Here is a 25,822-nt window from a genome sequence, read left to right as displayed (position 1 = left end):
GAAGATGGAATAATACTTGTTGATTAAGTACATATTTTTCATTTAAGTTAGAAAAGCCCTCATAACAAAGCCACTCATATTTCATGTGTCAAATGGAATGCTAGGAGCTTTCTGTGCATTATCTCATTTGTGGAGGATTCTCATTTTTCACATGGAAGCAGAGGGGCATTTCAGTTCACACAGCTGCCACATGGGGTAGTTTATCCCTGTAATCCCAGCACTTTGGGAGGCTGAGGTGGGAAAGAATGCATGAACCCAGGAATTTGAGACCAGCCTGGGCAATGTAGAGAGACCTCATTTCTACCATAATTTTTTTTCAAAAAAGAAAATCTGGGCATGGTAGCGTGTGCCTATAGTCCCAGCTACTCAAGAGGCCAAGGGTGGGAGGATCTCCTGAGCCCCGGAGGTCGAGGCTGCAGTGATCACGCTCCACTGCACTCCAGTCTGGGAAGCAGGGAGAGACCTTGTCTCAAAAAACAAAAAACAGTTCATGCAGCTGAATGTATCTGAGGTGGGATTGAAAACCCATGGTTGTGGCTGGGCACGGTGGCTCACTGTTATCCCAGCACTTTGGGAGGCCGAGGCGCCGGATCACCTGAGGCCAGAAGTTGGAGACCAACCTGGGCAACGTGGTGAAACCCTGTCTCTACCAAAATACAAAAATTAGTTGGGTGCTGGCACGTGCCTATAATATAATCCCAACTCCTCAGGTGGCTGAGACAGGAGAATCCCTTGAACTTGGGAAGCAGAGGTTGCAGTGAGCCAAGATCGCACCACTGCACTCCAGCCTGGGTGACAGAGCAAGACTCCATCTCAAAAACAAAACCCATGGTTGCGATCCTAAAACCGGAGGGTTGGCTTTCCATTATCTTGTTTTGGCAATTTCTAGCCATCTTTCTTTTCCCAGTGTTCAGTATAATCAGCAGTCTTCCTGAGCATTTGGGAGCATATCCTTCTGGTTGCTACAATGGGGACCATGATCTCAAGTTCCTTAAGCATCTCTGAATGGGACAAAATAGAATCTGGCCTGCTACCTTGCACATAACTAGCTGTGGAGCCTTAGACAAGTTGTGTAAATCTTGAATTCTCAGGAAGAGACTGCCATTTGAGCCCTAGCTGAATGGACAAACACTGCACATGCCAGAACCATTTTCCCTCATGGTTCATCCAGGCTGATGCCCACACGGATGGAAATGCTTGCTGTCTTCCTCCCTGTGCCCTTTTCCCAGCCTCACAAGCAGCGTGCGAGGTTACCTTTGATAGTGCCACATAGGCTCCATGGGCTAGCTCTAAGGGACAGCACTGTATTCATTGCACAAAGGCCTGCTGTGACCAGTAGTAACAGCAAAAGTGACTGTACCTTCTGATACTTAGACACCCCTTCTTGTGACACACATCAGCATGCCTCTGTTGTCCATGGTAGGCTCTAGTAAGATGCAGGGCTGTCAGCAGAATTTACTGAAACCTGGAAATAGGGGGATGGGGGAAGTGCCCAGGCATTTTTTATGTCTTGTATAATCTCTCGAGATTTTGTTTACTCTCTTCAACTGTTTATTACCAAAGTATCACAGGTCACCAGCGTGAGGAAGTATGTCTATACCTTTTAAGTAAGAGTCCAGGTAACATTTATTGTTGTTGGTACTTCAGAGAATACTCCTTGGCCAGAATTGTCAGCCCACTTTTTCCTGCTTAGTGGTACCTGTGAGGTTTCATAATGGGCAAGAGGCTCAAAGTCTTCATTTGAATAAGAGAGTGTCTTGTGCTAAGAATCTGCAGCCCTCAGTGGAACCTAAAAGAAGGCACTTTCACAGAGGCAGTGACCCAAAAATGTATATCTAAACAGAGATAGACTGGCATTCCCCATCATCTCTTCCTTGGCCTCTGGGCGTGTCCACTGTCCCTGCACCATTGTTTACCAAGCCCTTGCACCACAGGCGCTACTGGGAATAGGAATTTGGGGATGAAGGAGAGAATACCTTCAAGGAGAATTTCTCCCCGCCCCCGCAACACACACCTCCCACCTGCCCTGTCCTCCTCCTGCCCTACCCCCACTTGGATGAGAGGCAGAGACACAGGTAATCATGATTCAAGTATGATTTTTTTTTCTTTTTTTTTCTTTTGGAGACAGAGTCTTACTCTGTCTCCGAGGCTGGAGTGCGGTGGCGCGATCTCGGCTCACTGCAAGCTCCGCCTCCCGGGTTCATGCCATTCTGCTGCCTCACCCTCCCCAGCAGCTGGGACTACAGGCGCAGGCCACCACGCTCGGCTAATTTTTGTATTTTTAGTAGAGATGGGGTTTCACCGTGTTAGCCAGGATGGTCTCGATCTCCTGACCTTGTGATCCACCCGCCTTGGCCTCCCAAAGTGCTGGGATTACAGGCATGAGCCACTATGCCTGGCCTCAAGTATGATTTTTAAAAAGGTATCTGGGCCCCAGATGCTCTTGGGTTTGAGGGAGATGAGCAGGTTCCTGGGCAGAAAGGGCATTACATTAGGGGGTCAGGTAGGACCCTGTGGGAGGAATGGCAGGCCCACTTGAGACAAGCCGTGTGATGGCTGGGAACGAGGTGTATTCTGGAGAAGGACTGGAAGGGTAGACTAGATATCTCCCTCACCTGGCTGCTTTTATGTGCCCGCTCAGGTCTCTAGCCTTGGTGGATCTATGTCTTCAGGCCCTGTTCCTGCATCCCAACTGTTTCATTGGCCTGCCAAGATAACTTACTGCGCCACCCCCCTGATGCTTAGCTGCTCTCTGTACCTGACCCATCAATCTTGCTCTTTCTCATTTCAGTCATTTAACATTTTCCAGCATGCTTTCTAGGAACTTCTTTGAAGCTTGTTAAGGGATTGATAACCAGTAAATGTTTTGACCAGTTATTTTTAACATGCTGAACACTTGTTTTTAGGGGTTGCACATTCAGCTGTTTAGTCTTGCCTTTGAAAACATTCAATATTTCTGCTGGTGTACTTTGCCATGATTATGTCATCTGGGCCTCCAGACAGCAGACCTCTAGATGGCAGGTCCAGCCATCTGCTTTCCGTGTCTGGTGAATGCACATAACATTCCCAATTTAGCACAGGCGTCTAGATAGACTTCAGCCATAAAATCCTAGCACAAATTAATATTCCCTCAGTTAACAATGAAGCTTAAATATAACTAAATACCAGTGTATCTTTAAAAATAGATTTGGTTGAGGGTCATCTCAAACAGCATGTCTAAAATCAAACACAATTCCACCCCAAGAAACACCTCACTGTTTTTCAGACTTCCCTGATCTAAGAAATCCTCTTGGTCCCATGAGACATAAACCCAGGCGACTTCCTTGGCGTTTTCCCGCATTTCCCATACCCATCCCAATCCAATCCATCACTAGATGCCATCCACCTTTACTTTGTCCCCATTCCCTTCTGCTTTCACACTGGTCTAGTGCAGTCCTCTCTTGCCTGAAGGTGGCAGCAGCATCCTCACTGTCCACCGCAGGGTCTCCTCCCCTCCCCACTGCAGGCAGGCAGGACGCTGGCTCTGCAGGATGAACACTGCTGCTTAGAAATCTCAAGTCAGGCTTCTCATTACTGTGTGGTTTCGGGACCTTAGTACAGCCCACTGTGTCCTGCGTGATCTGACCCAGGCACCTCATTTTCATATGTTCTTTAAGGAAAATTGTTTGCTCCCTTTTCGCCCTTCACATCCAGGTTCAATTTTTCTCAGAGGAATCCTTCCCTAATTTTCCCAACTAAGGTAATTACCCTTAAAGTAAACTTAACATGTCTTGATCACAGTAGTAGTTTACTTTTTGCATTTGGTATGATTTCTTCTTGTAGTCTCGTATCTACTTCTGCCCTTGGTATATGTTTGATTAATATAGTAAGATTAATAACACAATGATTAGTAGTCCTGGGGCTTAAGAGTTCTACTCATGGCATAATTTTTTGTTTGTTTTTTTGAGACAGTCTTGCTCTGTCGCCCAGGCTGGAGTGCAGTGATGCAATCCCAGCTCACTGAAACCTCCACCTCCTAGGTTCTAGTGATTCTTCTGTCTCAGCCTCCCTGGTAGCTGGGATTACCAAATACTGGAGTGGAACTTCTTAACTCTGTAGAAGAGAGAACAGAATTAAATTTTTGCATCTGGGCACAGTGGTGCATACCTATAGTACCAGCCACTCAGGAGGCTGAGGCAGGAGGATCACTTGAGTCACAGGAATTCTGGGTTTTAGTGCATTATACCAATTGGGTATCTGCTTTAACTTCAGCATTAGTGCAGTGACCCCTCAGAAGCAGGGGACCACCAGGTTGCCCAAGGAGGGTGAACCGGCCCGGGTAGCAAATAGAGCAGATCAAATAACTCTCCTATGCTGATCAGTAGTGGGATTGCACCTGTAAAAAGCCACTGCACTCCAGCCTGGACAACATAGTGAAACCCGTCTCTTGAAAATAAAAAAAATTAAGAGAATTTTTTAGGCTGGGCACGGTGGCTTACACCTGTAATCCCAGCACTTTGGGAGGCTGAGCCGGGCAGATCACTTGAATTTAGGAGTTCTAGACCATCCTGGCCAAAATGGTGAAACCCCATCTCTACTAAAAATACAGGCCGGGTGCGATGGCTCACACTTGTAATCCCAGCACTTTGGGAGGCGAGGTGGGCGGATTACAAGGTCAGGAGATCGAGACCATCCTGGCTAACACGGTGAAACACTGTCTGTACTAAAAATACAGAAAAAATTAGCTGGGTATGGTGGCGGGCACCTGTAGTCCCAGCTACTTGGGAGGCTGAGGCAGGAGAATGGCATGAATCTGGAGGTGGAGCTTGCAGTGAGCCAAGATCACACCACTGCACTCCAGCCTGGGCGACAGAGTGAGACTCCATCAAAAAAAAAAAAAAAAAAAGGCATGGTGGCCCATGCTTGTAGTCCTAGCTACTCGGGAAACTGAGGCAGAATTGCCTGAACCCTGGAGGGGGAAGTTGCAGTGAACCTAGATTGCGCCACTGTACTCCAGCCTGAGACAGAGCAAGACTGTCTCAAAAAAAAAAAAGTGTTTTAAGATATTTGGTCAGCTCCTTGATGTGCTTCTCTCACTAGATATTTTAATTGTAATGAAAGTGTTTATCCTGCCCCCCTAGATCCTTAATGTTTCTTTTCGAAGGCTTCTATCTTTTCCTACTGGGTTTCCTCCTAGAGGTGGTAATTCTAAATGGAACAACAGACTGATAACCTACTTCCTGAGTGCCCCCAAATGACTTCATTATTCCACAAAAATGGCTTGGCCAGAGCCGTCCACTCATCCCCTTCCTTGTCAGACTACTAGTCTTTCTATTCCTGCCCCCTCCCCAGAATGAGTCTTTTTAGAAACCAAGTGACTGCTGATGAGTTTCTTTTTTTTCATCTGTTAGATGAGGATTCTCATTGTATCCCTATAGGCTTGGTTTGTTGGAAGAGTAAACAGATTGCCCCAGTAAAGTCTGTAGTACAGTGCCTGGCACAAAGCGCATTCGGTAATGATGTCTTGCTGTTTCAGGGACTCTTCACTATTCAGGCCCTAATTTGATTCCTCAGTTTGGGAAGCTGAAAAGAGTCTGCCTACAACAGACACTGCTATTCTGCTTGACGTCCAGTGCAGTAGTATTATGTGACTTTCGATGCCTCATTTTCACCTGCTGTCCTCATTTTCACCATAGCAGTCCTTTGCCCTTCCCCTCGGTCTCTCCTCATGACCTTCTCTAAAACTTTATGAGCAAATATTGCTTGCCTACTTCACTCTGAGCCTTGAAGTCTATCAGTTTTGAGGGCAGGATGACTGCTGGGTCTTCTCTCATTGTCATATACAGAGCATGAAGTCTTGGAAGAAAATGAGGTGGAGAGAGACATTTACCCATGTTCCGTGCTGGTGAAAGTGTGGAATGTTACTTTGGAATCTGCTCAGAAGCCTGATACTTCCAAACTCCGTATCCCTATGATGCTTCCTTCCCAGTGCTATATTTAGATCATATGTGCAGTAAGTCACATTCTAGTAGGCAGGGTAGGCAAAGACCATCAGCAGACTGAGAAGCACATGGATGAAATGTATTCTACTAATCCAAGAAATGCTGAGTGATTAAAACATTTGTGAGTCTGATCAGATTATGCTGACAGTCTACATGTAGGTTCATCTCATCATAATTTAAAAACAATGCATACTTAGCAGCAAGGGAAAATTTGAGATTATCCATGTGCTGAATATCGTGTAACCTTAACAACATGGTAACATATTTAATGTAGAAAAAATAAGATGCAAAGTTATACATGATATATATAACCTCAACTATTTGAAGGAAAACTGGAAAGACATACACTCTAATACTAATAGCAATTGCTTCTGGGAGATGGAATTGTCAGTAGCTTTTTGTCTTCATTCTTTAGTACCTTCCTGAGTTTTCTACAATTTGATACCATAATTAGGGTGGTAACAGTGCAAGGGAGCAGAAGAGCCAACTGTGGTTAGGACCCAGCTGTTGTAGGCAGGCAACTTGGAAACACCAAGCAACTAAAAATGTTAACAAGCTATAGAACATTAATTGGTTTAACTGCCATGGCTTTGTTGAACCTTTAGCATTTGTTCAGATATCTAATGCTATTGCAGTTTTGGATCAGGCACAACACGTAAATCAGAACAGTAGCTGTAAACTCTTCACATCATTGGTTTCCAAACTTGATGTGTATGCCTGAATTGCCATAAAAGACTTGTTAAAAGTCCCAGCCCTCACGAGCCAGAATCCTTTGGGTGAGAGCTGGTATTGCAAAATGGCATGGTAGGACTTGGACTGACACTCCTGTTAATTCCAGCTCAGCCACTTAGTTGCTGTCTGACCGTGGATGTGATAAACACCTGGTTCAGTTTCATCTCCTGCATTTTATACTGTTGTTTTGATGACTTTGCAGATATAGTAATCCTCTTTGTCTGCAGTCAGTTGTGGTCTGAAAATGTTAAATGGAAAATTCTAGAAATACTATTCTTAAGTTTCTTTTTGTTCATCTGCTTTTTGAGACAGAGGGTTGTTCTGTCACCCAGGCTGAAGGGCAGTGGAGCGATCATAGCTCACTGGAGCCTTAAACTCCTGGGCTCAAGCCATCTTCCCACCTCGGCCTGCCAAGTAGCTGGGACTCACAGGAGTGTACCACCACGCCCAGGTAATGTATTAAATATTTGGTAGAGACTGGGTTTCAATATGTTGCACAGGTTGGTCTCAAACTCCTGACCTTAAGCAGTCTTCCTGCCTCAGCCTCCCAAAGTTCTGGGATTATAGGCATGAGCTACTGTACCCTGCCATAATTTTTAAATTGTGTGCTGTTTGGATTAGCTTGATGAAAGCTTGTGCTATCCCACCCAGGAAGTGAATCATCGCTTTGTCCAGGGTTTCTACACCATAGATGCTACCTGCCCGTTAGTCACTTAGTAGCTGTCTTGGTTATCAAGTCGACGTTGCAATGCTTGTGTTCAAGTAACTCATATTTGACTTAATAATGGTCCCAAAGCACAAGATGCTAGCAATTCGGTTATGCCAAAGAGAAACTCTTAAAGTGAAAAGGTAAAAATTGTTGACTTAATAAGGAAAGTGAAAAAATCGTATGCTGAGGTTGCTAAAATCTGTGAGAACATATTTTCTATCCTTGAAATTGTGAAGAAGGAAAAAGAAAGTCATGCTAGTTTTGCTGTGGTACCTCACACTGCAAAAGGTAAAACGCACAGTGTATGATGAGTGCTTACTTACAAAGGAAAAGGCATTAAATTTGTAGGTGGAAGACATGAACATCATCAATGTGTCCTGAAGGGTGACAAGTTTGGTACTTGCTGTGTTTCAGGCATTCGCTGGGGGTCTTGGGGCCTATCCCCCATGGATAAGTGGGGACTACTATACTTTGCTTTCAATTCCTGGGTACTGCAACACCATAAAGCCTTCACCTCCATGTGAGCTATTATCCTACCTGCAAGATTTCAGACTTTTGAATTGCTAACTGACCCCCAACTTCCTAGCCCTTCCCTGCTGTCCTCATTTTCACCATAGAAGTCTTTTGCCCTTCCCCTAAGTACCCCTGTGCGTTCCTGGTTAACCTCTGTCTGACCACTGACCTCTGCTCGCCCAAACCCTTGGACAATATTTTTCTTGATCTTTTTATTTGCTGGTGTTTCCTTATTGTGTCTGCTCATGTGGCCATTTGGCTTCTCTGTGGCATAGATGAAGAAGGTGATGACTGCAGGTGAATAAAGGAAGATGTCAGCTTTTGATTTGTTATGAGAAACATTGTACTTGAAGGAAAGAATTGTTTCATCGTTCAAATACTGGTACAAATATTGGTAGTTTCGCTCTGAGGAGCTTCTTCTGATGCACACCGGTGAGGTTTGGTTTGGTGGCAGAAGGAAAGGTGTTCTGAATTTACCTTTTTCTAGAAAGTTTTTAGAGGATGTTAATATATACATGGATTAATAATGGAAGTTATCTAAAATGCTTTCCTTGAAGGACCAGGTCTCAGAGACCTTGTGTAACTCTTTCTTCCTTTCTACTCTGCCGGCTCATAATTCTCCTGTGAGAGGAAGTAGTCATTGCTTTAGAGAACTGTTTTCCAGTTAGAAATTTCAAACTTTGTAGCCTGTTTTGGTATTTTTTTTTTTTTTTTTGAGACTTCATTTCGCTCTGCTGCCCAGGCTGGAGTATAGTGGTGCGATCTCGGCTCACTGCAGCCTCTGCCTCCTGGTTCAAGCGATTCTCCTGCCTCAGCCTCCCGAGTAGCTGGTATTACAGGTGTGTGCACCACACCCAGCTAATTTTTGTATTTTCAGTAAAGATGGGGTTTTACCACGTTGGCCAGGCTGGTCTCAAACTCTTGACCTGCCCGCCTCAGCCTCCGGAGTGCTGGGTTTACAGGCATGAGTCACCATGCCTGGCCACAGCCTTTTACAAAATAATTTCAATCTTCAGAAATCCATGAAGATGGAAATAGAAATTGATAACAAAAGCAGAAATTGCTGGTGGACATTTTGAAGCTAACTCTGCTTGGGCAGCTTCTTGTAGCAAAAGTTGCATTTAGTGTGTTTTGTTCCTGGCTTTTCTCTTTTTGAGATGGAGTTTCGCTCTTATTGCCCAGGCTAGAGTGCAGTGGTGCGATCTCGGATCAGTGCAGCCTTCACTTCCCAGGTTCAAGCGATTCTCCTGCCTCAGCCTCCCGAGTAACTGAGATTACAAGCACATGCCACCTTGCCCAGCTTAATTTTTGTATTTTTAGTATAGATGGGGTTTCACCATGTTGGCCAGGATGGATTTCTCAATCTCTTGACCTCGTGATCCACCTGCCTCAGCTTCCCAAAATGCTAGGATTACAGGTGTGAGCCACCGCACCTGGCTCTTTTCTAACAAGTGTCCCATTCTTTTTTTTTTTTTTTTTTGAGACAGAGTCTCGCTCTGTCGCCCAGGCTGGAGTGCAGTGGCATGATCTCAGCTCACTGCAAGCTCCGCCTCCCGAGTTCACGCCATTCTCCTGCCTCAGCCTCCTGAGTAGCTGGGACTACAGGCGCCCGCCACCACGCCCTGCTAATTTTTTGTATTTTTAGTAGAGATGGGGTTTCACTGTGTTAGCCAGGATGGTCTCGATCTCCTGACCTCGTGATCCGCCCGTCTCGGCCTCCCAAAGTGCTGGGACTACAGGCTTGAGCCACCGCACCTGGCCAAGTGTCCCATTCTTGATTGGAGAACATTAAGTACAAAAATATACCTTTTAACTTTTGCCAGTTTAAAGCCATCAATGTCCTGGTGAAAGAAGATGTGGAATTCTTAGGATCGGCTGTTTAGTACCATTTGCAATAACTCTGAAATGCTTAGCAAGCCCTGAGTGAAGATGAAAACCTGCATTTAAGTGTAATTTGTCTTGCATGATTAATGGAGATTTTTGTCATCAGAAATTTATTTGAAAAAATCAACAGATTAACGTTTTTCTCCAAAGTGGAGGTGGCTGTTTGAGTGTAAAGGTAATGTGCTCCTCTGAGAGTCACAGTTAAGTATAAGGAAACAAAAACCTTTGTAATCCCACCACATGGAACAACTTGCTAATATTTGTGTGTATTCCTTTCTGCTTCATGTGTAACCATTTTTCCATTCAAATCTTTACTCCTTTGGGACTCTCTTGGAAGAGGAGATGTAGAGATCTTAATTTTCACCAAAATTTTTCTGACTCTTACCATTTAGTGAATTGTTCATCTTTTTGCCACTGAATTTTTTTTTTTTTTTTTGAGACGGAGTCTTGCTCTGTCGCCCAGGCTGGAGTGCAGTGGCCGGATCTCAGCTCACTGCAAGCTCCGCCTCCCGGGTTCACGCCATTCTCCTGCCTCAGCCTCCCAAGTAGCTGGGAGTACAGGCGCCCGCCACCTCGCCCGGCTAGTTTTTTTGTATTTTGTAGTAGAGACGGGGTTTCACCGTGTTAGCCAGGATGGTCTCGATCTCCTGACCTCGTGATCCGCCCGTCTCGGCCTCCCAAAGTGCTGGGATTACAGGCTTGAGCCACCGCTGCCGGCCTTGCCACTGAATTTTATAATGCCGTATTTGTCAAAATTGTTCCATTTCTGGTGTCCCTTTCCTTGATCGGTTTAGTCCTATTCCAGCACCCCACTGTTAATACTGTATTTTTATAGCATACCTTCTAAGACTGTAAAGGCAAGTCTCTTGTCATTAGTGTTTTAGGGGAAGGGACATTTCTTGTGTATTTATTTATTTTTATGAATAAAAATGGAATTGTTTAATTAAATTCTCCTCACCTCAAAAAAAAAAAAAAAAAAAAAATTGTTTAAATAGGAGAGAATGCTAGACTGTTTATTCAGATTGTTTTTTCTCTGTAAAGTTATCATTTTTCTCATTTAGGTTCTGTACTCCTGCTAACCACTGTAATAGTGATTGTTGTATAAATTGGAAAAATCTTTCAGGAAAGTGAATTAGCAAAAATCATGAAAACTTTGCTTTTTTTTTTTTTTTTTTTTTTAAAAAAAAAAAAAAGACAGTTTTGCTCTTGTTGCCCAGGCTGGAGTGCAGTGGTGTGATCTCAGCTCACTGAAACGTCCGCCTCCTGAGTTCAAGCGATTCTCCTGCCTCAGCCTTTCTAGTAGCTGGAATTAGACGCCCACCACCACGACAGCTAAGTTTTTGTATTTTTGGTAGAGACAGTGTTTTACCATGTTGGCCAGGCTGGTCTCGAACTCCTGGCCTCTGGTGATCCACCCTCTTCAGCCTCCCAAAGTGCTGGGATTATAGGCATGAGCCACCGCGCCTGGCCAAAACTTTGCTTTTGACTCAGTAATCCCATCCCTAAACAGTATCCATGAGTTACAGTTGACAAAATCCTTTCCTTGCATGAGAATTTGACCTTTGTTTAACTTTCCATCTCTGTTTCCCTGGGAGCTAGATAAGGCAGAATGTCACATTTGTTGCTGGGCATGGTCCTTATGGTAAAATATCCTCTGGTAAATTACATTTGGACAGGAAAGAGCCATGGACACCTGATGGGCCACCAGGCTTTTGTTTCATGGAACACAGTGACTCTGCTGGGGATGTCCTTATGGGGAGCCTAAGGAGCTGTCAAAAGAGATACTGGCACCCCCAAGATTGAGCGTTCTAAGTCAAGGTATTGAGTCAACACAGTCTCCCTGTGCCTGAGCCATCTTGTGTATGGACTCTTGCAAGAACTGCTGCTGCTGACCTGCCACTGCCCTGCCTGCCAGCTGTGTCTCTGTCCCCGTCCTTCTCAGTGGACTTGTGCCAAATATGGCCTGTGATAGTCTTATGAGTCGGAATCTAGGAAGATCTACCGACCCCTCAACCCCCACATAGGTGTTGCTTTATCTCAAGGAAGTAATCCCACAGATTACAGCATTTTTTCCAAATTTTTGTTATATTAATAAATAAAGAGCAGGAATGGCTATTTAAATGCTTAATTCACTCAGAGAGGTATTAGACATTAAGATGTAACGTGGCCTGATGGTCACTGCTTTGTGACACATGTGGGTAGAGACTCAAAGGGAAGGAAACAAACGTGAATTCTGTCATGTGGGAGTGTGGAGGTTGAAGTGTGTTTCCTGTTTCTTTTATTTTTAATATTATTAAACAACATTGGTACACCAGTGAAACATATTAACAAAGCAAGTTATGCAAGTCCCTTTTCCCATTCTCAAAATCAGTCACTTTCATAAATATTCTCCAAATATCTTTGCAGATCCTTTTATCATCTTTTTCTCTCTTTTCTTTTTGAAACAGAGTCTTGCTCTGTCGCCCAGGCTGGAGTGCAGTGGCGTGATCTCGGCTCACTGCAACCTCTGCCTCCTGGATTTAACCGATTCTCCTGCCTCAGCCTCCCGAGTAGCTGGGACTACAGGTGCGCACCACCATGCCTGGTTATTTTTGTGTGTGTATTTAGTGGAGACGGAGTTTCACTATATTGGCCAGGCTGGTCTTGAACTACTGACCTCAAGTGATCCACCTGCCTCAGCCTCCCAAAGTGCTGGCATTACAGGTGTGAACCACCATACCCAGCCTTTTTTTCCCTTCCCCACCAGTCACTGCAACCTCTGCCTTCTGGGTTCAAGCGATTTTCCTGCCTCAGTCTCCAGAGTAGCTGGAATTACAGATGCCCGCCCAGCTAATTTTTTTTTTTTTTTTTTTTTTTTTTTTGAAACAGAGCCTCACACTGTCACCCAGGCTGGAGTGCAGTGGCATGATCTCGGCTCATTGCAACATCCGCCTCTTGGGTTCAAATGATTCTCCTGCCTCAGCCTCCTGAGTAGCTGGGATTATAGGCACGTGCCACCATGCCCAGCTAATTTTGTTTTGTTTTTTGTTCTTTTGAGACAGTCTCACTCTGTTGCCTAGGCAGGAGTGCAGTAGTGTGATCTCGTCTCACTGCAACCTCCGCCTCCCGGGTTCAAGCGATTCTCCTGCCTCAGCCTCCCGAGTAGCTGGGACTACAGGCGCATGCCACCACGCCCAGCTGATTTTTCATATTTTTAGTAGAAACGGGGTTTCACCACGTTAGCCAGACTGGTCTTGATCTCCTGATGTCGTGATCTGCCCACCTCGGCCTCCCAAAGTGCTGGGATTACAGGCGTGAGCCACTGCGCCTAGCCTTTTCTATTTTTAGTAGAGACGGGGTTTCACCATGTTGGCCAGGCTGGTCTTGAACTCTGACCTCATGATTTGCCCGCCTTGGCCTCCCCTTCTTTCGATTTGAAACTTACCACCACTCTCATCATCTGATCTCTATCTTGAAATGTGATACCAGACTTTAGAGTGTGACATTTAAACTTTGACCAGTCAAAGCAGTCCCTGGGGAGAAAGGTAGGGGAATAGTGGGGCTCCACATATAATGAATAGTTTGGGGTATACCTCTCGGTGCTGATTATCATGGAAGACAGAACTTCAAGTCATCTTATACTGCCCCTAACTAGCACTAGTAAGAACTTTCTAGATAAATGCTGTTGGGCTGAGATACAGTCCAGCCATGGGCATGAGGCTTTTGGCAGAGAAACAGCTTGACCCTTTGCGTAGGTCATGGGACCTGGGGTATTTGCCTAGCAAACCATCCTCTAGTCTGGCTCCTATTCCCATACTGTTCTTGTAGCCAGAAACAGACTCTGAAGCCATCGAGGATGGTCACTTTCAAGAGCGTAGGCCTTGTTACCAAATCCTGCCCTGTAGGACTGTAGTCAGGTCTGATACTTCCTTTTAGTTAGTGGTCTTGGGTGTAATACCACCTGTTAAGAAAAAGAACAATTGACAGCCAAGCATCTGGAAAGAGGGGGATAGCTGGATAACCTTGCCTAGGAGCTGTGACCTGTTGCTTCTCTCACTGTCTTCTGGACTCTGTGTTCTGTTACTCATATCTGTATTTGGCATACCTTAAGATGGTAGTAGCCAGTATTTACTAATCATCTACCGTTTTCTAGTCACTGTCCTGAGCATTTTGTTCATTCAGTCTTCACAGCATTCTTAGGACATAAGAGCTATCATTTCTATATTCCCTATTCCAGCAGAGAAATTAAATGACTGGCTCAAGGTCATATAGCTAAATTAATAAGCGGCAAAACCACAATAGAAATCCCTGTGGCCTGGGTTCGTATCTGCTGCTTAAGTCACTCCTACTGTAGGCACTGCTGTCAGCCTTGCCTTCAAAAGTTAGGTGGTTAAAGAGGAAACTAACAAGTAGTTCTTCTGAGTCCCATTCATTTTCTGGAAGTCACTGAGTCAGACCCTGGCAAATGAGAGGCAGTTACGGCAGGAGCCCTGTCTTGATGAGTAGATAGACCATGCTGTGGCAAGTCTTGGAAGACAGTTGAGCAGAGATCAGGCATTTTTCACATCTTCTGGTCATGAGTAGACAAGGCTGCCTGAAAGATTTTCTGGAAAAGCGTAGTCCCTAGAGCTGCAGAGTCAAGTATTATTGAGACAGTACCCAACATTTAATAAATTTCAGCCGGGCGCAGTGGCTCAAGCCTGTAGTCCCAGCACTTTGGGAGGCCGAGACGGGTGGATCACGAGGTCAGGAGATCGAGACCCTCCTGGCTAACACGGTGAAACCCCGTCACTACTAAAAAATAGAAAAACCTAGCTGGGCGAGGTGGCGGGCGCCTGTAGTCCCATCTACTCAGGAGGCTGAGGCAGGAGAATGGCGTGAACCCGGGAGACGGAGCTTGCAGTGAGCCGAGATCTGGCCACTGCACTCCAGTCTGGGTGACAGAGCAAGACTCTGTCTCAAAAAAAAAAAAAAAAATTTCTACTTGGTGTTGAGCATACAATGAGGAATAAAACTGTCTTCATGGAGGTTATTAGAAAAGGGAGAGAACAGATTAACATAGTACATAAAAATGTCAATTAGTGGTAAGTGCTCTGAAGAAAAAGCAAGCAGAGTAATGGGATAGAGAGCAAATGAGGGGTTATGCTGCTTTAGATAAAGCTGTCACTTCTTTGAGAAAGTGTAACTGAAGCAGTGACCTGAATGAAGCAAGGACCAAGCTGTTGAGTAAGTTGGAGCATTGGTTCAAATTGCCGATCCATTCAATTGATGCGCCACCCAAGCAAGAGAAGACATTCTCTCCAACAGCTTGCAGGGGCCGGATCGCCCTCCTGTGCTGTTCTGCCTAGCTCTTGGGTCCAGAGTTCTGGTGAGTGATACTGTTGTTTGTCAGGACCCCCTGGGTGGAAAGAAGATAACTAGCAGGAAGGCTCAGGGCCCTGCACTCTCGGGGCTGCTAAGACGTTTATGCAAGGGAGGTGTTTTGCCTTGGTGTTTCCATCACACTCACAGTTATTTCTCCTTTTCCCCCTTTAGTTTGAAGGATGACCTCTAGGAAGAAAGTGTTGCTGAAGGTTATCATCCTGGGAGATTCTGGGTAAGTTTCTCATGAATTTGAGCTAACAGATTGGCTCAGAGCTAAGCTTCTCTGCTGCGGAGCCCATACCGTCTGTGCTGCCACTTCCTGCTTTCGTAGTGGAGGCTTAGGGCCTTACATATTTCCCTGCGTGGCAGAAATTTAGATGATCCTTGTTATATAACCTTTTGTTCTCTGGTTTTTAGCATGATTTTTATGGGGAACGGATGACTATTTGAACTCAACTAAGGATAGGCATTTTCATGGAATCCCTTTTCTCCAAGCCGGCCAGGCTGGGGAGTCTTCCTTACATAAATGTATTGCCATTGGCATCTGGCCTAGCAGATGTGTGTTCTTAGTGCACCATACAGTATCTTCCTGCTGTTACATAGATGTATTGCCATTGGCATCTGGCCTAGCAGATGTGTGTTCTTAGTGTACCATACAGTATCCTCCTGCTGCTGTGCCTGCTTCAGGTCTGTCTGCAAAAGAGCCTGGGATGGCACAACTGGGTTTTGATTCTAGATGTGCCACTAACCATGTAGCTCACTCTAATGGCTCTTAAGATTCTGTGGTAGGTTTGGTGAGGTGGCTTATGCCCATAATTCCAGTGCTTTGGAGGCTGAGGGGAGGATTGCTTGAGCCCAGGAGTTTGAGACCTGTCTCTACAAAAAAAAATATAGCCAGGTGCCATACCTGTAGTCCTAGCTTCTGGGGAGGCCGAGGCGAGAGGATGGCTTGAGCCCAGGAGTTTGAGGCTGTAGCAAGGTATGATCATGCCGTTGCACTGCAGCCTGAGTGACAGAGCAAGACCCCAACTCTTAAAATAAAAAGATTCTGTGGTAGGCTTTTCAGACTTGGCATCTGAAGGGACCCATGAAAGCTTTGACTCATTGGAAGCTTATATATTTTTAAAAATAACAACAATAGCTAATGCAGGCATGCTTCTTTAGTCCAAAGTCCCCTGTCCTTCCTTTGAAAAGCCAGAGGTTTTTCTATCTTGACTGGCTTATCTGAATCACCTGAAGAACCTTTTTTTGTATGCGTGTGAGAGACAGGGTCTCGCCCTGTTGCCCAGACTAGAGTGAATGGTGCAATCACAGCTCACTGCAGCCTCAACCTCCTGGGCTCAAGTGATCCTCCCACCTCAGCCTCCAGAGTAGCTGGGACCACAAGTATGTTCTACCACTCCTGGTTAAATTTTTGTATTTTTTGTAGAGACAGAGTTTCGCCATGTTGCCCAGGCTGGTCTCAAACTCCTGCGCTCAAGCAATCCACTCGTCTCGACCTCCCAAAGTGCTGGGATTACAGGCTTGAGCCACAATGCCCAGCCTTTGAAGAACCTTTTATTCGCTAGCATTTGTCCAGCCCCAGACCAGTGGGCTAGGGCCTAAATTTGTGCTGTCTTTCCTACCCCGCAACTCCATCCCTGTCGGGATGGAAAGATAGTGCTTTTAGGCCTGCCTTACCCAAATGTGTGCAAAAAGTCTCACCGAGCCCTCATTTGATTCCAGGTTTTGCCACCTCTCCCCTTGGAGATTCTGGCTCAGGTGGTCTGGATTGGAAAACACTGCCTTAGGCCGTCTGGGTACCTCTAGGTTCTTTAACACAAATATGAACATGTTCCTTTGTGGCAAAGGAAGGTGATATCACTGGGTATTTGGAAGGTTTTTGCATTATCTTTAGGTTGCCTTAACCTCATCACACAAAAATCACACATTGTCTCTTGCTGAGTTTTCTTACTGGAAAACATATTTGGAGGAGTATTCTTTGAAGTATATTTGGTTTGGTGATATATTGGTGCTTTTTCTGCTTCAGATTTTAAACTTTAAAGCAGCAAATTGTCTGAGTGGTATATGTCTGCTCAAAGCCAAGGTCTTCCTCCTGGTGTTACTTCATCAAGCTAAAGAGCAGCCACTAAATGGAGAAACATCTAAGATAGCAGGGATACTGTTGGAATAGCAGAGCACTCTTATTAGTGAAGCTTCTTTAGAAGGAGTATATTTGCTGGCATCCTTCTAGAATGGGAAAAATAATACTAGGCTTTACCATTTGACCTGATTGTACCAAAACATGTAAGCAGCTTTTCCACATCTGCCCCACATCTGTACCTTGTATTTTTACCCAGAGAGAAAGCACAAAACTTCAAAAGTGTAATGCTGGGAAGGCTACTGGCATTGCCCTTTGCTGTGAGAGCAGTTTCTTGTCCTTCAGGTCAGGCAGATTCTTTCAAATGCTTCAAGTAATTCATGTCAGTTTCAGGACCTTCCTATTTGACTTATGCTTGTGGTTTTTCTCCAATTTCAGAGTCGGGAAGACATCACTCATGAACCAGTATGTGAATAAGAAATTCAGCAATCAGTACAAAGCCACAATAGGAGCTGACTTTCTGACCAAGGAGGTGATGGTGGATGACAGACTAGTCACAATGCAGGTAAGCATATGTCTTGGCTGTGCTAACCAGGCCTTGATAGTTCCTTTAGTCTTAATCTTTCCTCATGCATAGACATTTTTCTTCCCTGTTCTTCAAATCTTATTATCCTGTTTGTAGATAATTGGCTGATACTCAGTTAAATTTGAATTTCAGATCAATAGTGAATACTTTTTTGGTATACTTCTTGTATATCTCAGATACAACTTGCTAAGACACACTAAAATTTCTTCTTTTTTTAAAAAAAACTCAGATTTATCCTTTCTTGTTTTTTGTTGTTTTTGGTCTTGTTTGCTAAATTTGGCAACCTGCAGGTCTCTATCTTGTGTTTCTCTTGACGTTCTTGCCCAGTGCTTTAGGTAAACATATTTGTCTCACCTCAGTAGTGAGACATGAAGTTTCTTTATTTTTTTGACTTTCTATTTCATATGTAACTTCAAGAGTTGTGTGTCTATTGAGCCAATCTGTTTTTTTTTTTATGTATCAGCTTATTAATCTTTCAAGGGTTTCCCTTTCAACAGTTAGGATAAGATGTAGATTCTTTCATGTGACTTGTTGAAAAGCCTTCACATTCTGGCTATAAACTGTTACTCCCTTTTTTTTTCCCCTTTGAGTCATTTTGTTTGTATACATGTATTATATCCCTAGAAAAGAACCCCTGAAGGGTGGATACCTTGAGCCCAGGAGTTCGAGCCTGCAGTAAACTGTGACTGCTCCATTATACTCCAGCCTGGGTGATGGAGTGAGACCCTGTCACTAAATTAAAAAAATAAAAGAATCCCATGATTTTCCCTCCTGTATTTTCATCTCTTTATTCATGGTCCGTGATGCCAGCTGAGGTTGTCAGTACAACCTGACTTTGAAACCAAACTATTGGGATAGGAGTAGATTATTCTGTCACTTTTCTAGATCTTTGAGTTGCACATCAAATCTGGGGCCATTCATTCCAGTTTTAACCTGCCTGTGAGGTTCACAGTAATTTTCCCAGCTCTGTGATCACCGATGATTTCAATTTTTCAATGTGATCATGTTTCGTTTCACACTTAGAACCAGACGATGACTTGGGAGCACAGCCTAATAAGTACCTGGTGTTTGCCTTTGAGAGCATCAACCAAGACATTCATGCACACCATTATGGAGGCAAGGAAAGATGGTAGAAATAGCTGCTACTCACTTTTTTTTGTCTCCTTCCAGTCCTTCTGAATCATGTGCTGCTCTTACAGACTTGTGTTGGTGGATATGTCTCTGCTTCCAGCAGGGCCTGTATACCCACCGGAAGTCTCCAACTTTTCGCTCAGATCTTTTGAAACTTCTATCTCTGTGGCAGATGTTCTTTCCTACATGCTTCTAGAGGCAAATTCCAATCCCATTGTAGTCCTAGCAAGTACCTGGCAGATAGTGGGGGCTCGCTGAAATGTGTGAATGATGTAGGTTAAAGGTAGAAGTTTGTACATGTGTTGACCTCGAGCTGTGGCATGCTCCTAGAGGATCAGGACTCTTAATTGACTGACACTTCTAGGACAGAGCTAGTATGAATCTCTCATCCTCACCTTACCTATACACATACACCTAGAGATCTTCAAAATGTAACTGCAGTTTAAGCAAGTCAAGCTTGAGAGTAGAACTGGAAAACCTTGGCCCAAGGAATTGGCAAAACTTGTGTCTGCAGTTGTTGGAGAATCTCAGTCCCACTATCCACATGTACAGAAATCTTTGTCTCAAAGAATTTAACATAAATCTCTGTCAATCCTGGCAAAAACAAGGGTAAGACTACTCTGTAGGGACATTTACTACTGTAGGAGAGAAGATGAATTCATAACCACATGAGGAAATAATGTACCACAAGAGATGTTCACAATGACTAGAGATGTTCTAAAAAGAAATAGAAACCATAATGGAAAGGGATACTATAAAAAAATGAGGATATGGAAAACTTAGAACTTCAAGAAGTGAAAAAAATAGTATTGAAATAAGCTAAATGAACAGTTAAACTGTAGATTAAATACAGCTGAAAAAAGCAGTAAGCCATAAGAGCTGAGCATATTTTCTAAAAGAAGACTTAAAATTTTGAAGACCAAAAAGCAAAATCTTAAGAGCAACTATAGAAAAAAACACACGACTTACAAAGGAACAACAGACTGACGAATTCTCAACAGAAGGCAGAAGGGAGTAGAATAACTTCAGGGAGCTGGGGTAAAGGCCCATCTGAAGATTCTCCATGTGTCGCAGCAAGACTCAGACTGCCTTTTGCTGAGGAAAAATAGAACTTCTCCAGCTGAGCTGTGGTTTTGATAGCCATGTGGGCCAGCGAATTCAGAAATCAGAGTTCGGCCCCTGCTGGTTGGGGGGTTGTCATAACAGTCCTGTCTGTGTTACTAAGCTGGGACCTTGGGGTGCTGCACCCCTGAAGTCAACCCCATCAGGAGATCCACAGGGCACTGAGTGAGGTGAGGAAAGAGTGGAAAAAGATAACAAGTTCCCAAGAGATTGAAGTAAAGGATGGCCTTTGTACTCTTGTAGCCAGCTTCAGATACTAGAAGTAAATGAAAATCATTGTCTCTGGACAAAGGCGTCATTATCCTGATCTTGAGGAATCCTCGTGTGTTTTTCGAGGGCTTTTAGCAGCTTGCAGTAAAATATAATCAAAGTAAGAAAACAAGGCACCACAAGAAAGAACCAGTGAAAAACTTGCCTGGTAATTCCAGAGTGTTTTTTTATATTTAAAGAAATACAGAGCATACAGAGTTTGTTATATGAGATGAATAAATCCTAGAGATCTGTACAGCATGGTGCCTGTAGTTAACAATACTATATTGTACACTTAAAATTTTGCATGCTGAATGCAGTGGCTCTTGCCTGTAATCCTAGTGCTTTGGGAGGCCAAGAGAGGAGTTCAAGACTAGCCTGGGCAAAATAGCAACATTTCATCTCTACAAAAAAATTTTTAAAAAGAATTTACTTATTTTAAGTGTTCTTATCACAAAAACTAATAAAAGAGGATGGGGGGAACCTTTTGATGAGTAGGTTTGTGGCCTACATTGTAATGATGGTTTTCTCCCCAAACTCATTGAGTTCTATGCATTAGATTATTAGATATGTGCAGCCTTTGTATGTCAGCCATACCTCACTAAAGGGGCTTTGGTTAAATATAAGATAATCTTTTAATCTGCAGAGGAGAAACGAAACGGTTAACATTGATGTGGGGAGAAAATGAAGCACAATCAATGAAATTTGGAAATTCAGAGAATGCTGCTAAAGCACAGCAGATTGGCCACACCAGAAAAGTGTTGGAAGAATGGAAGAAAAATGGCAGGAAATATGAAAGAGATAAGTGAAAGTGAGAAGGTTGGACCTACTTTTAATCAGTCTCAGAAGGTGTAAAGAGAGAATAATAGATCAAAGATGATATTTGCTGAGGATTTTCCAGAGCTGATGTGGCACCAGTCCACTGACTCAGGAAGCCCAAATTCCAGGAAGGATAAATAAAAAGAATTCTGTGTAAGTCATAGTGAAATTTAAAAAAAAAAAAAAAAGACTTAAAAATAGACTGAGGAAAACTTGACAAGCACAGCACTGAGGCTGCCAGGTGAGTCCTGGCAGTAATAGCAGAGCCCAGCAGGCAGTGGGGTATGTTGGGAAAGAGACGGGCAGCACAGTATTCTGTCTCTGCTGAAATATAACCCTCCTGAATGAAAGAGTACGTCTTTAAGGGCTAGTGGCAGAAGTTCTAAAGGATAACTCCAGGCAGAAAATGATTTCACGTAGATAGGTCTGAAGGAAGAACACTTCAGTAGTATACTTGTATCTATTTTTGGAATCATGAGTATGTAACTTCCAAAGTAATATGAGGAAACAAAGATCAGAACTATATAATCTAATGTGTAGGGAAATATTAGTGACTGCTGTGTTTCTTGTTTTTTAAAGTTCTCTATACTGTTCAGAAAGAATCTGGAAATTGAGTAGTATCTTAGATGGAATCAAATAGGCATGAAAAATTTCCACGGAACATGTTGTGAGATCATAGTAATTTAAACAGTGATATTAGTACAGTGATACACAGAGCACAGGAACAGAGGGCACAGGGTGCACCTCTCTGGTAATACATGGGGAGAAGGGTGTTGTAGGGTGTGTATTTATTTATTTATTTATTTATTTATTTATTTATTTTTGAGGCGGAGTCTCACTCTGTTGCCCAGGCTGGAGTGCAGTGGCGCAATCTTGGCTCACTGCAACCTCTGCCTTTTGGGTTCAAGTGATTCTCCTGCCTCAGCCTCCCGAGTAGCTAGGACTACCGCTGCATGCCACCACATCCAGCTAATTTTTTGTATTTTTAGTAGAGATGGGGTTTCACCGTGTTAGCCAGGGTGGTCTTGATCTCCTGACCTCGTAATCTAACCACCTCAGCCTCTCAAAGTGCTGGGATTACAGGCATGAGCCACCACGCCCAGCCTATTTTTTATTTTTTTTGAGACAGGAGTCTTGCTGTCGCCCAGGCTGGAGTGCAGTGGCCTGATCTTGGTTCACTGCAACCTCCGCCTCCCCAGTTGAGGTGATTCTCCTGCCTCAGCCTTCTTGAGTAGCTGGGATTACAGGCGCCTGCCACCATGCCCGGACAATTTTTTGTATTTTTTTTTTAGTAGAGATGGGGTTTCATCATGTTGGCCAGGCTGGTCTCGAACTCCCGACCTCAGGTGATCCACCCACCTCGACCTCCCAAAGTGTTGGGATTACAGGCGTGAGCCACTGCGCCTAGCCCGTAGGGTAAATAAGTGGGACCAGGACAGAGCTTTACATTCTAGCTTGGGGGAACCAGAGGATTCAAGACCTGAAGGTGGAAAAAATACAAAGTGAAAACTTTAAAAATGAAAATAGTGAATACTTTTCTCCTCTGGCATTTGAAAGTACGGAAAGTACAAATCGCTGGGTGCGATGGCTCAAGCCTGTAATCCCAGCACTTTGGGAGGCCGAGACGGGCAGATCACGAGGTCAGGAGATCGAGACCATCCTGGCTAACATGGTGAAACCCCGTCTCTACTAAAAAATACAAAAAACTAGCCGGGCGAGGTGGCGGGCGCCTGTAGTCCCAGCTACTCGGGAGGCTGAGGCAGGAGAATGGCGTAAACCCGGGAGGCGGAACTTGCAGTGAGCCGAGATCCTGCCACTGCACTCCAGCCTGGGTGACAGAGCAAGACTCCGTCTCAAAAAAAAAAAAAAAAAGAGGCCGGGCGCGGTGGCTCAAGCCTGTAATCCCAGCACTTTGGGAGGCCGAGACGGGTGGATCACGAGGTCAGGAGATCAAGACCATCCTGGCTAACACGGTGAAACCCCGTCTCTACTAAAAAATACAAAAAACTAGCCGGGCGAGGTAGCGGGCACCTGTAGTCCCAGCTACTCGGGAGGCTGAGGCAGGAGAATGGCGTAAACCCGGGAGGTGGAGCTTGCAGTGAGCCGATACCGCGCCACTGCACTCCAGCCTGGGCGACAGAGTAAGACTCTGTCTCAAAAAAAAAAAAAAAAAAAAGAAAGTACAAATCATAAAATCTTGAAGATTGATAATAGATTACATTAAACATCTGTATAACAAGATTCCCAGACTAACAAAAACAAACCATACAAGCAGGTGAAAAAGATGTTAATGCCTAATAATATCCAAGCAGTAGGCAACCTGGTGGATGCTAGAATATAGGGAGTTGAACAGCCTCAGGTTGATGGTAGGAGTGTAGTAATGAGTACAGCCTTTTCAGTAGAAACTGCCACTCTGTTCCCCAGTGTTGAACATACACTTATGCAGCAACAGTCTGAGTGTATGGCCTAGAGAAACTTACGTCTGGGCATGACGTCTGAGGTGTAACGAGAGTTACCATTGCAGCGTTGCATGGATAGTAGTGAAAAACTGCAAGTAACTCAAATGATCTGGGAAACTAAGTGTAGTCCGTTAAGGCAATGAAATATTATATAACTGTTAACTTTTGGGAGTGAAAAAAGACAAGTTGCAAAAAGCTGTACAGAATGATACTATTTATGTAAGGTATCTCTTCAGGAGCATTTGCTTGTGGTAAAGTAGGAAGAAAATGCAATGGGGGAAGGGTTAATTCTTGGAAGAAATGGATTAAAATAACAGTGTTAATTTTGGTAACATCAGAGTATTGGGTAGATAGTTATAAGGGTATAATTTTAAATGGAGAAAACAAACCATTTTGAGACAAGCAGGTTGGCTGGTTTCCTGTTTTGATGTAGTCTAGAGAAAAAGAACAAAAGCCCCTTACTCAAGCTGTAGCTTACCTAACTTCCAGACAATCAGCAGCAAAAAAATCCCAAGAAACTGTTATCATAAGTTCCTGCTTCATGGGGCTAGGGACCTCCCTGGGGCCCCCAGCATGTGCAGTTAGACTTCAACTTATAGTTACCTTTTCCTCATTTTAATGCTAAAAATCACACCCAGGGTGGAGATTTAACCTGCTAGTGCTACACGCAATTTCTGAAGAAGCATGTTTAGCCACTGTGCATGCGGTAGAGAAACCCCTCCTATATACATACCCTGACATCACCCCTCCCCATAGGAAGGCCCTTTAAAGTTAACTCCCACACTGCTTTCAGAGAACAGCTGCCCCTTTCCTTTTGCAGTGCTAGCTCACTATGCACAAGCTAAATAAACTTTCACTTTCTCTTTGCTATTGTGTCTGATGATCTCTCTTGATTTCTGTCATGGAAGATTCCAAGAACCTAGGTCACTGTTAACAATTTCAATTAAAATATTAAAAAATTTAAAGATCACAGCCAGCCATAGGACTGTACTTGTTGATGTTTTGATAAATATGGCCTTTACTTTTGTAAATTCAAAATTAAATTAATTTTGGTAACTTTCTAGGAACCCATCAACTTGTTGACTTTTCTTTTTGAAAGTATTACTTTGCCTTCTCTGTGTATATGAGTTCCAGATGATGAATTGGTTCCACCTAACAGTAACAGAGTTCTTATGTAATTCTGCTTGTAGGAGTCTTCCTGAAAAAAAGCCGTTTGAAATACAGAAAAAGCTCTCTATGCTAATGTTCATTGCTGAGTTGTTTATAATTACAGGAGATTGGCAACAATATTTTCTTAAAAACAGGAATGGATGGTTCACTAAATCTGTTGGGCAGCTGTAAAGTCCAGTGAACCTGCTCTCCCACGTCACCCCATCTGCTGTTGCCAGAGTGCCCTAGTGCGTGACGGGGTAAAGGGGAGGAACGTGGGAGAATGTGGAGAGTGTCACATGTGCAGTCTCCAGTCAGTTATTTGTGTGGAGAGGTTTTCTCCACACAAGACATGAACTCCTTCCTGTGTGGGAGGATGCCAAGTGTTCGTATATTTGTTTGTTTGTTTGTTTGTTTGAGAATGGGGTCATTTCTCCACTGACAGAGATGCATACATATTCAGTGTAGAACATTCGAGAACCAGGAGAGCACATAAATGAGTACCACCAGCAGCCCTGATCCTGTTTAGTCTACATGTGTGGACTTCGTTTATTGTATCTGGGGAAGGGAACATTTAGTGCCCTAACCTGCTGAGAGGCAGTGGAATCATGAGAGATAAATTTGTCTTTTTTGCCCTTCATTCTTATATCTGAGTTGTTATCATGTTTGTCTGGCTCTGTTTGAGTGCCTGTTACGGATCTAGGGCAGTAAATATACCCAGCCTTGCTCTTAAACCTAGCATGGCAGTGAATGATGTGACCAGCTTAGAGCTGGTCAGTAGTACCTGGGAGTTAATCTGGTGTGTGTTCTCATTGTCTTTCTCTTGATCTCTTTCTGTCAAGAGTTTTTCATTTGTTTTTTAATTGAGGTATAATACAAATGAAATATAACATGCTAATCTTTTTTGTTGTTTAGGCTAACTTTTCTCTCTTTTTTTGAGACAGAGTTTCGCTCTTGTCGCTCAGGCTAGAGGGTAGTGGCACGATCTCGGCTCACCACAATCTTCGCCTCCTGGGTTCGAGAGATTCTCCTGCCTCAGCCTCCCAAGTAGCTGGGATTACAGGC

The 25,822-nt window shown here is 43.9% G+C and overlaps 3 protein-coding genes across 4 annotated transcripts in view; 2 read left to right on the top strand and 1 right to left on the bottom strand.

Moving 5' to 3' along the window:
* The window catches only part of COPG1 (COPI coat complex subunit gamma 1), a 583,372-nt gene that overhangs the window by 83,424 nt on the left and 474,126 nt on the right, over positions 1-25,822 (top strand). The gene's annotated exons all lie outside the window — the stretch shown is intronic.
* RPN1 (ribophorin I) overlaps positions 1-25,822 on the bottom strand; it is a 359,024-nt gene that overhangs the window by 167,866 nt on the left and 165,336 nt on the right. The window lies entirely within an intron of this gene.
* RAB7A (RAB7A, member RAS oncogene family) overlaps positions 1-25,822 on the top strand; it is an 87,856-nt gene that overhangs the window by 53,035 nt on the left and 8,999 nt on the right. Inside the window, exons 2-4 of one of the 2 annotated variants that reach the window (XM_050781786.1) lie at positions 12,267-12,384; positions 15,334-15,394; positions 17,681-17,807. In XM_050781786.1, the coding sequence (XP_050637743.1) occupies positions 15,342-15,394; positions 17,681-17,807 (180 nt within the window). In that variant the 5' untranslated portion in view covers positions 12,267-12,384; positions 15,334-15,341. The remainder of the gene's footprint in view (positions 1-12,266; positions 12,385-15,333; positions 15,395-17,680; positions 17,808-25,822) is intronic. The other variant, XM_050781785.1, reaches the window with a different exon arrangement.

This window comes from Macaca thibetana, chromosome 2, assembly GCF_024542745.1.
Source record: "Macaca thibetana thibetana isolate TM-01 chromosome 2, ASM2454274v1, whole genome shotgun sequence".
NCBI classification, from domain to species: Eukaryota; Metazoa; Chordata; class Mammalia; order Primates; family Cercopithecidae; genus Macaca; species Macaca thibetana.
This window is presented reverse-complemented; position numbering and strand designations above follow the sequence as displayed.